This window comes from Tachypleus tridentatus, chromosome 3 (genome assembly GCF_004210375.1).
Source record: "Tachypleus tridentatus isolate NWPU-2018 chromosome 3, ASM421037v1, whole genome shotgun sequence".
In the NCBI taxonomy this organism is placed as follows: Eukaryota; Metazoa; Arthropoda; class Merostomata; order Xiphosura; family Limulidae; genus Tachypleus; species Tachypleus tridentatus.
The window spans coordinates 10,456,149-10,467,776 of record NC_134827.1 but is presented as its reverse complement, the minus strand read 5'-3'; the positions used below and the strand labels follow the sequence as shown (position 1 = coordinate 10,467,776).

The 11,628-nt window shown below is 38.1% G+C and overlaps 1 protein-coding gene across 6 annotated transcripts in view; it reads left to right on the top strand.

Moving 5' to 3' along the window:
- The first annotated feature begins 1,926 nt into the window (after positions 1 to 1,926).
- LOC143246334 (glutathione S-transferase 1-like) overlaps positions 1,927 to 11,628 on the top strand; it is a 36,548-nt gene continuing 26,846 nt past the window's right edge. For all 6 annotated transcript variants that reach the window (XM_076492882.1, XM_076492879.1, XM_076492883.1 and 3 more), the window contains exons 1-2: positions 1,927 to 2,355; positions 2,552 to 2,610. In XM_076492882.1, the coding sequence (XP_076348997.1) occupies positions 2,206 to 2,355; positions 2,552 to 2,610 (209 nt within the window). In that variant the 5' untranslated portion in view covers positions 1,927 to 2,205. The remainder of the gene's footprint in view (positions 2,356 to 2,551; positions 2,611 to 11,628) is intronic.

The following is an 11,628-nucleotide window of genomic DNA, read 5'->3' as shown; positions in this document are numbered from 1 at the left end:
GTGTATGTGTATACATATAAAGTGTTGTTTAGATATTACGTTTTGTTAAATTTGTGTGCCCCACATATTAGTATGGTTGTACTGAAATTTATTTATCAACAGAAATTGGGTTAACTTTTCTCCTGAACTCAAAGCAAGTGATCTATTGAATAGATAAAGGTTATAAAAATGTTAATATTTTAATGTTTAATGTAGATTAATTTTCAGTGTTTGTTATTTATTTACTGCATTTTTTAAACTTGTGGCTAACGAGTCATCTATTATTGTGCTTTTTGAAAAAAAAATGTTTTATCGCAATTTTTGAACAATATTTATAAATATTTAACCATGTATTTTGATCTGTTAATGCGTGAGATATCTATACGGGATTTTGTCACTTAAACAAAAATGTATATTGTATGGATTCTCAAAATTGTGTAATATTCTTGCCAATGTCAGAGGGGCTTCCAAGCTTTCATTGAAAATAAACAAAGATTCCTTCCGAGTGCCATATTTTGTGTATTTATATGTGCATGATTTTCTTCATCGGCCCGGCATGGCCAAATGTGTTAAGGCGTTCGACTCGTACTCCGAGGGTCGCGGGTTCGAATCCCGGTCGCACCAAACATGCTTACCCTTTCAGCTGTGGGGGCGTTATAATGTGACGGTCAATCCCACTATTCGTTGGTAAAAGAGTAGCCCATGAGTTGGCGGTGGGTGGTGATGACTAGCTGTTTTCCCTCTAGTCTTACACTGCTAAATTAAGGACTGCTAGCGCAGATAGCCCTCGTGTAGCTTTACGCGAAATTCAAAACAAACAAACAAAAATTTTCTTCATCGACTAGTGTTTGTGCTGTTGCTTACATGATTATTTCTTAGCTTTCGATCAACCATAGATCTATTTTTAGGATGCCCATGAGATAATCATTTTATAGAAAGGGTATGCTATGCTATGAGGAAAAGGCACTGCTTTGTGTTAAATGTTCATTTAAGAATGGTAGGTACTTTGCGATATAGGTGCATGCTGTTCAACAATTAAATTTAAAACGAACGGTCATTTTATTGACAAAAATGAAGACATTTTCAGGAGTGTTAATTCTAAAAGTCTTCGAATAGAGCAAAGAAGACTGACCTCGCAAGGACCCCAATTTAGCTGAGGGCCATATGCTATGATTTTACTAGAAATGTTTCGTAGGAACTATCATTTGGGTTCCCCATCCGAGTTTGAGCGAGGTTACCGCCTCCCTTCATCACCCATAATGATACACCTGAGAATGTTTAGTACAAATGAAATGATGATTTAAGTAAACAGTACATGGAGTTTTATGTTACTTTAGATGTGGAAAATGGTTTGTTTAGAGTTTTAGCTACTTATCCATAAATATTAAATTCAATCAGGTTACAGTACTTAACTCTGAAAAATGATTTTATCGAAACTAGTTTTTGATATTTAACATCGTATCTAATTTAGTACCTGTTAAAAGCTTCTATAATTTGATTACACAACTAACCTTACTGTTTTTGAATTTAAATTGACTTTACTGAGACGAGAAGAAACTACTAGAGCTGAATATCCTCTATTTTGCTGTCGTTATTTCGACACATACAGATAGATGTAACTATGTCTATAAAATATGTCAAGCCATTTTCCATCTAAAGTCGTACATAGAACCATTGTCAAAGGTAGTTTAGCAGGTGACAGTTGAAGGTTCACAACCTGACGATGACCGAAGAAGGTTGAAACGTTGTTCGCTCTTCTATGTAAAAGTGTTTTCTCAGCCCAAACGAGCCGTTTTTGCATATAAATTTCTCAACAAGTGGGTTTCTCGTCATCACTGATTACAACCACTACACTATTTTCTTCTCGCTTCTGCGAAGTCATTCTGACGTGTTTTAGAGCATGCGCATTTGATTTGAATAGGTCATAGCTACGGATATTACACTCCACGTTTCGGTGAGAGTTCCTGTATTGGTACGGATATATGTCGTAAGCACTCTTGTGATTTCAGCTTCTTCGAATTTTTTTTTTTTGCCACTAAAAAATTTATTTTATTGTGGAGCTGAAAATTGGAGCCTTTTGTTATATAAATCCTACAGAAATTTTTTCCAACTGTGGACATAAGCAACCCAGAGTTTGTTGAGACGTTATTGCAAGGTAGTCAACAAAATTTTCTTCAGAACCTTATCTATTGAATTACTGTAGACTTCTAGAACACGTATTTGAAAATGACAACCAAACCAATAGATTTCTACTATTTGCCGATTAGTCCTCCATGTCGAGCGGTAGAGATGGTCGCCAAACACTTGAACGTTTCTTTGAACAAGAAATTGGTGAATGTGATGGCTGGCGAACACATGAAGCCAGAGTTTCTAAAAGTAGGTATAATTTCACTTTAATTATCATTGTTATTGGAATGAAGTTATGCTTAAACGAAAAAGCGAACATGTATACAATATTTTAGCAGCTTCGTAGTTTTAATGTCACTAAAGTGAAATAGTAAAATTTTGTGTTATTGACACAAACATTAGTTTTTGTTATTAGACTTTTCTAATATGCTATTAAAATTCCTAGATCAACCCAAACCATACCATTCCAACAATTGATGACAACGGTTTCATCTTATGGGAAAGGTGAGATAATGTTTTTGATTTATAGAAACGTCTTTTCGAACTTTATTTAAAATCTATTAACACAGGCCTCTTAGTTATTAAAAGTTGGCGTTAAGCAGATCAGAACGCCACGTGCGGGTATTTGACGTACAAAGCTGTTAACCTCCTGCACAGTATTGGCCCACAAACAAATATGTATTATGATCCTTTTATGATTAGATTAATGATTAGATAAAATAATAATTTTCTCAAATATATACGTTTAGATTCACTTAAGTTTTTGAGTATTAAAAAGAAATATTTACTCATCTCTTACTATTTAAATAACATAAAATATAATATAGATCAGCAAGCCATGGTGAAAACTATATTATTAATAATTAACCATTACCTAGTAATTAAAGTGCAAACCCGGAGCTCTATAGACCCAGTGAATAAACTATTACTAGGCCATCCGTTTTGGAAAACTTTGAAATATTAGCTATCCAGTACAACGTTTTATTTAGTGCATCCTTTATACCAGAAAAGAAAGAGTCGCGATCTCGTTTGACACGAAACATTCGAACAATCTTGGAGTCGGGTAATTTTGCGCGAGTAAAGAGTTCGACATATCCATCTCTCCCTGATCCACCTAACTATAGATAATTAGTTTCAGTATTAAGCCTGTGCGATGGAAATCAGTTTTTGTATAGAATCGCATGTTAGTCATTGTAGTTCCTTTAAAGGATTTCAGTTATTTTATAGTATTGTTTCAGTCAGGGCCATATTATGAGTGGAGAAGGAAAAACTGTACCAGGGGCCCTGACCACCTGTTGGCCTCCAACGAAAATATATTTTCAATTTTTTTGGCATTTTATGTTCTTGTATTTATTAGAGAGAGCACGTGCTATTCTAATGTCCCAGGCCCTAAATTACCTAAATTCGACCCTGATTTCGGTTCCCATTGAACTCTTGTTTCGTATAACACTAGAATAGCTCTCCTTAGCGATTTTTTTAGCTGGGGAGAGGGCGCTGGCTTCCCCTGGCCCAGAAATACTTTAACAATTCTGTAGTTTCTTTAACAATGAATGAAAGTAATAAAGCACTGTATTTCTCGGCGTCAAGGACTTTTATTTTTTCCCAAAAAATAAGTAAAAAATTTACACTGCGTCTTCCAGGCCTATGGTTACGTTGCTCATAGGCCTGAGCCAAGAGGAAGCGTTTCCACACTAGACAGTAAACCAAGCCCCTCTATATGACCCAGAATGAAATGTATAACTTACTCAGTATTAAATAACAAATAAATAAACAAGATAATCATAAATGATCACAAAATTCATTGGCACTTCCGCGGTAGGTTAAGGTAAATCAGTCGATGGTCAAATTTTTTTGTTTTCCATCAAATAATGGCATTTTTACTCACCTCAAACGATACTGATATTAAGGCAACATTATGAAAACATTAAGGAATACATGAAAAGTAAAATTGCGGAAACCCAACCCAATACCGGCAGCCGTTTGCAAAATATCGTTAGTTTGTTTTGGTTCCGTTCAGACCATTCTGTTCAGTTATTGTGTAACGACTTCAAACACAGACCTGTTCTCCGTAGGAGTTATCTGTGACAATTCAGCTGAATCACATGTTTGTAAACACAGCCCACATTGACTTCTACAAAAAGTAAAAAGACACTCCTAGAACAATAGAATAGGCTTATAATAACGATATTACTGGTAATAATACAGATATTCCAGTGGTGTAATATAAGGTATACACTTTCAAAGGTATATACGATAAGCATATAGCTAAAAAAAAGAACGAGAAGTGGACAAGAGGACTTGTGTACTATAATTCACTAAACAATCCAAGAAACATCTAGGTAAGATTGGTGGAAGTGCTGCGACCTTATTCTTATGTTTATCTTCTTTTTTTCTTTTTTGCAAAATTCAACAAATCAAAATAGGGATGTCTTCGACGCCGATCTTAAATATTTAGTCAAACAACAATATTTATTAGGATAAGCCTTTATACTAAGTTAGGGCTTGTTTCTGTGAATGTGATCTTACTAAATTATACCACCTCCTAAAGTTGGTCGGACGCTGTTGATGCAAAAATTATTATCGTAACGTTGTCTTTTGTTTTTTTTTTATGTTAGACAGGTTATTTCCAAATTCCTGGTGAATATAATGCTAAGTTCAATCCATTTAACTGAAACAAATTAGTTTTTTCTTTTTAACGTTTACTACAGACTACCAACACTATTACTTGCTCATAGTTCTACTTGTAGGCCTAAATTCAACAACAACGATTTCACTTTTTCAACTGAAATTGACTCTAATAGAACTATGACCAACTGACAACTTCACACTTCTCGCCCTTTCATCCGTGGAGAGCGTTGTAATATTACGGTCAATCTCTCTATTCGTTGGTAAGAGTAGCTCAAGAGTTGGCGGTGGGTGGTGATGACTAACTGCCTTCCTTCTAGTCTTACACTGCTCAATTAGGGACGGCTAGCGCAGATAGCCCTCGTGTAGCTTCGCGCTAAATTAAATAAAATCAAACGAAACCTAACTTACAAAACCTAACTAATATATGCCATAAATAACACTGATCTGAATACTCCACTTTGACCAGCACTCTAGTGATTCAACGATTCATTGATTATAAAGTAACCTTGTTTCTAGGCGCTTCAGAAGTTTTTTGGCCACTAATATTGATGAACATTCCGCTGGTTATTCTGGGACTATTTTTGTAAATTTGCTTGATCTTATCGTCATGTACTCTTCAGCTAACTTTTAAATTATATTTAAATTATAGCTTATAATATCACAAAACTGTAACGTACTGTATAAAGAAAATTGTGTACATACCGAGTAGGACAGTTTTAATATACCTTTTACTGCAAAAACGATAAAATTATAAACGGATGACACTACTTTTGTCAAATAGTTATTGAAAGTAGTTCTGTTAGTGCCTGTGTTGAAACTTTACAGGAAAATTATTTCAGAATGTTGAGTATAATTCCTAATGTAACGGATGTTATTGGAAAAAGTTAAATCCCCAAATTCGTAGAAAAAGCGCCCATATTTTAGAAATAAAATAGCGAGTTATTTTAGAAAAAAGATAAAGCAAAAACAAAGTACTCCTTTAAAGTCATTTTAATCATTAAATGATTGTAAGTTTTGTATTCTAAGTCTTTTAATAACACTGGCTTAAAACGGCGAAAAATTTGAATTTCTTACATGGATCTAGTAACGTGTTTTTTATTGTTTTGTTTTTATGCCGTTTAACATAAATTTTATTTATCAGGTTCAGATTTCCAGACTCAAAATACGTCCAAATCAAATGTAGTTTATCAGCGATTAGAAGTAAAAACTTTCGATTTAGTGGCTTTTTTTTTTTCTTATTGGGCGTATATAATTGTTTAAGCATTCCATGCACATCCTACCCGGACAGCAAACTCTGTTTAGATGTATATGTTGTTTCCTTTTTTTTTTTTTTTTTTTTATAAACGTTGAGACATTTATACCTCTTTGTTGTGCTCGATGTCATACAACTGTAACTAGACCCATTTTTCTGGGAGAATAAAACGAAACTGCTCTTTTATTTCTTTTGATAAACAAAAATAACTTGTACTGAAGGTCTGTTTGTTCCGTTGCTTCTAATAAAAAAAACAGGCATGGATGTTTATTACTTAAGTCTCTCGGTAACATGAATCAAAACTGGGATTATTGTGACTGGACTAAATATTTTAAACTTGTATTATTGTAAGTAATAACACTCTCTAACGTGATAATCCATATAATCAAAAGTAGGACAGAAAACCTGGAAGAGGAATGTTATATTTGCCCATTGTATTTTTATCTTTCTCTTCAAGAATGTCTCAGTTCTGGCTCTCAATACTGCAAGAGATCCTTTGCCTTATATTCAAAGTAGGTTATGGACTGTAGCCCATCGCTGAAATCGAAAGCCGTTGAGCTTTGCGCACACGATGGACGTGATAAGCTGTAGTTATTGGTAATGGACTTAACTCGCTTACAATTTTGTTTACAAATACATATCCAGTGCCAAGGAGCGATTAATTTTTACAATATTACCTTTCGGTACATCATGCAGCCGTATTAATATTACCCGATAGCACATTCAATTACCTTTCTACTTTTATCAGTGCATTACCAAATGTGGAAATAGGCATAAGTAGATCAGCTGACATGTGTGTGGTATTTTGACTCTCAGACTCTCAGTGAATGCCTATGGCAAGGACTGAGAATGAAGCATGGCATTCTCATTGAAATTCCCCCTCGGTGTGGAATCCTGTACGTGGTGAGGGGACCTCCCAGAGAAGGTTCTGGGATCTAAACATTTACTCACGTGTTTGCCGTGTGTACTGACCTGTGAAGGGAAGGAAAGGATCCTGGTGGTTGAGGGTCCAACCCTAATACACCACTTTGGCCTTGAATTCCTGTAAACAGGCAGCCTTGGGGTGGCCCCTAGGTTCAATCAGCTGGTAAACTTGGCTAGGAATAACCATGTACCAGTGTTGGATGTTCTCAACAGGTGTTTTGTATATTATATCTGATGCTGGCGTTTGGTTATAGTGCTTACGAAATCCTGGTGTTGCTGTAGTGTCTTTGTTTAGCATGGTAGGGTTCCATGGTGAGTGGAGCAGTGAGCACCGAAAAAAATGTTTTTTTTTATTACGGATCCTTCAAATAAAAACTTTAAAATAGTGAAAAAAACAGTCCACAGGTAAACGACCACGTCTTGGAGATTCTGAGCAGCAATTTTCAACATCTGTAACACCTGTACCTCATTTTCTTATACTACATTCTCTTTCAGACAAACCTTTAGGGCAAATGTCTCCCTGTTTCATTCAGAAAGGACTTGAGGAACTTACTGGCTCTTCAAAGTCAGTCAAATGTCTTTGCTCTGGTGACCCATTGGTGAAAACATCTACATCTTAATACAGTGAACTCCTTTTACATTTAAAGGCGATTGGGGATATACCTATTGAGGTTACGCCTCATGCTACTTTGAATTTGTCACGGAGAGTTATTGTTGAGAGGGATGTGAAGAACATCCCTATTCAGAGATTCTTGCTGGTTTCTCCACCCAAGGGGTTTCTGCAGTGAGGCATATCTCCACTCTCAAAGATAGAATTATGATGCCGACCAGTATTCTCATTCTGACATTTACATCATCACATCTACCTGCCATCATAGAGGCAGATTATCTAAATTGCAGGGTACAGCTATATCTGCCAAACCCTCTCGGATGTTTCCAGTGTCAGTGGTTCGGTCAATCAAAGACGCAATGTCGCCGTCTCTTGACGTGTTTGTTGTGGTGGCAAGGACCACAATGTCTATGAGTGTGAAACAGACCCTCATTGCATCAATTACAATGGCTATCATCCGTCCTACTTTCGTTCTTGCCCTAAATGGTTGGAATAAAGAGGTGAAGCGTTTGAAAACGATTCATAACATTATTTACCCTGAGGCTTCAAAGTTACTGTCCACTACTACATCTCGGACGTATGCTGCTGCAGTTCTTTCCACTACTACAGTGGGAGTGCAGATGGATCTCTCTGTGCCTCCAAAAGAATCGTTCTCAAACCAAATGAAAAGTCGTTTGACCTCCATGGTTAAAACGGTTGACGGATCCACGTTAACATCCATCTCTGTCCCTTACATACATTCCAGCAAGCCCCAAGATCCACTTCCTTTGGTTTCGTGTACGGGCATTAACTCGGGTACTTCTTCCTCTCCCGCACGAAGTTGCAAAACGATCATTCGTTCACGTTTTCAGTCGCTGAAATCCTCTTCTAACGACAAAGACCTGCCCATTCATCCCAGAACAAGATCCATGGAGGTCAACAGACCTCCCTCGAATAAAGACAACAAAAAAATAAGACGTGGTCGTGAACAGAAGAGCTTTCCACCCAATTCGCCTACACATAAAAACGGCCACCTTGATACAGTGAAACTGTGGAGGTTTACATTCTGGTATGAATGACATTAAAACACTGATTGCTTCCTACCATCCTGTATGTTTTTCCTTACAGGAAACATTTCTGAAACCTGCCGATACAGTCCATGTTTCGGCAGTTTTCTTTGCACAGAAATGACAGGCTGTGTGATGAACGAGTGCATGAAGGGGTCTCACTGTTGGTTGAACAGCATGTGCCCACCCTAACTTTACCACTCGACACATCCTTGGAAGCCATAGCTATCCGTGTTTCCTTGGGTCGTATCATCACTGTTTGTTCTCTCTACCTGTCACCTCGAGAGATCTATGATCAATTAAACCTTGATGTTCTCATTGAACAGCTGCCGTCTCCCTTTTTTAATTCTGTGGAACTTTAATGGACGTCATCCCCTCTGGGGAAGTGCTGTTAATGATAGAGGGGTCACTCCGTAGAGCATATGTTCTCTGATCACAACCTTTCTCTTTTCAATACTGGTTCATGCACCTAGTCAGTCCTTTATTGCTATTGATCTCTCAGTTTGTTCCCCTTTACTATTCTTCGACTTTTTATGCAGGGTTGACAATAAGTCACGAGACAGTCATCATTTTCCTATAATTTTGAGAGAGACTGCCCATGGCAGATACCACCCGACCCGCATGTCCAGTAGAAACTGGATTAAGGAAACTGGCTCTTTTTCACTGCTGTTGCAGAACTTCGTCTTGCCATCACCTGTAAGCCACCAATAGACGACTTTGTGGCAGAAGTAACTGACTGTATTATATAGGCAGCTGCTCAATATATTCGTAAAATCTTGACACGTTTTCTACGATATCCTCGTCTGTGGTGAAATCCTGCCTGCCACAGAGCATGGAAGGCTCAAAAACGGGCCTGGGATACGTTTTGTAGGGATTCCACGCTCACGAACCGCATCCTTTTCCAGCAGTCCCGTGCAAACGCTCGGTAGGAAAGACGTCAAAGCCAGAAGGATTCTTGGATTAAATTCACAACCAACATATATCTACCATCAGTTCCAAAGTCATATGGGACAATATTCAAAAGGTGAGTGGGCAATTTATTTCTGTACCTCTCTTGATCTTGCTCTCTGATGGTCAGGAAGTAGCTGATACCCAGAGCATCGCTAATACTCTAGGTGAATTATTTTGCTTCTGCTTCATCCTCCACCTTCTTAGCCATCAAGACTCGGGCAGAGCCATCACCTCTTTCCTTTCAAGCTGATTGTTTCTATGATTGTAATCGTCTCTTTACACCAGTGGAACCCAAACTGGTCCTTCATCGGTCTGGCAGTACATTGGTTGGATCTGCTGATGTACACTACAAAATGCTGCACCATCTATTTACTGCTTCTCTTGCTATTCTTCTGATTTTTTTTATTCAGATCTGGCAAAAGAATGTTTTACCTGATGTCCGGCACCAGGCTATTGTCATACATTTCTCTAAGCCTGAGAAGGATCCAAGATTCCTTCAAACTACTGTCCAATTGCTTTGACGAGCTGTCTCTGTAAGACCTTGGAGAGGATAATTAATGTTCGTCTTGTTTGGTTTCTCAAATCAAGCAACATCCTCTCGCCCACTCAGTGTGGCTTCTGACGACAGCGCTCTACCATGGACTATCTAATTCGACTTGAAACGTCAATCAGAGAAGCTTTTCTCAATATTCATTGACATTGAGAAGACTTATGATACAACATGAAGGTATGGTATTTTGCAATACCCCCTTTATATGGGTTATGTGGCCTTTGCCTATTTTTATTAAAATGTTTTAATGGACAGGCGATTCCAAGTTCGTGCGGGTTCGACACTTTCCTTTATTTTCTACAGGAACTTGGAGTCCCTCAGGGCTGTGTTTTGAGTGTCACACTTTCAGTATAAAGATTAGTACCATCACTGAATAACTCCCTCTTACTGTTTCAAACGGACCCTGTGTCGACGACTTTCACATCTCATGTAAGTCGTTCAATATAAGGTATATTGAGTGGCAGCTACAGACTGGTCTCAATCATTTACTGAAGTGGATCACAGCAAACAGTTTTAACTTCTCTCTCTCTAAAACTGTTTGCATGCACTTTTACTGCCAACGGTGTATTCACGCTGATCCTGAACTCAGTATCAGTAAAGTTGTGCTACCTGTGGTCCATGAGACAAAGTTCTTGGGGCTTATCTTTGACCATAAGCTAAATTTTATACCACACAGCAAGCAGCCATGGGTCAAATGTACAAGAGCACTGAACATCCTTCGTGTCTTGTCTTCCATCGTGCTCTTATTCGATCAAAACTCGTCTATGGCTCTGCCAGAACCTCGGCCTTAAAGATGCTAGACCCTATTCGTCATCAGGGACTTTGGCTATGCACTGGCGCTTTCCACACTTCCTCAGCTAAGAGCTTATACACAGAATCACATGAACCTCCTAGACTCGGCATGGCCAGGTGGGTTAAGGCGTTCGTCTCGTAATCTGAGGGTTGCAGGTTCAAATCCAAGTTGCATAAAACATTCTCGCCATTTCTGCTGTAGGGGCGTTATAATGTGACGCTCAATCCCACTATTCGTCGGTAAGAGTAGCCCACGAGTTGATGGTTGGTGGTGATGACTACTTGCCTTCCCTCTAGTCTTACACTGCTAAATTATGGACGGCTAGCACAGATATCCCTCATGTAGCTTTGTGCAAAATTCAGAAACAAACAAACAATCATGAACCTTCTTTACACCTCTGCCATTTGCAACTGTCTTTACTGTATATTTCAAAACTTCGTTCCTCACCAAAGCATCCCACCTGGGGTTGTTTTTTTTTCCTTGGTAAGCCATGCTTTTTCAGAACAGACGATCTGCCATTGCACCTTTTGGCCTTCATATCCAATCGCATTTGGATGAATTGGGTCTGTCCTTGGATAACATTGCTGTATCCACTGGTCAGCCCATCCCACCACGCCTTATTACAGTCCCCAAATGTGACCTATATTTAAGTCATCTGAGAAAGACAGACACTCCCGATTGGAAATACTGTCTGTTATTTGCTGAACATCTTTTGAACCATACTCCCATTCCTATTTATACGACTCTCAACGCCGGCACCATTTTGAA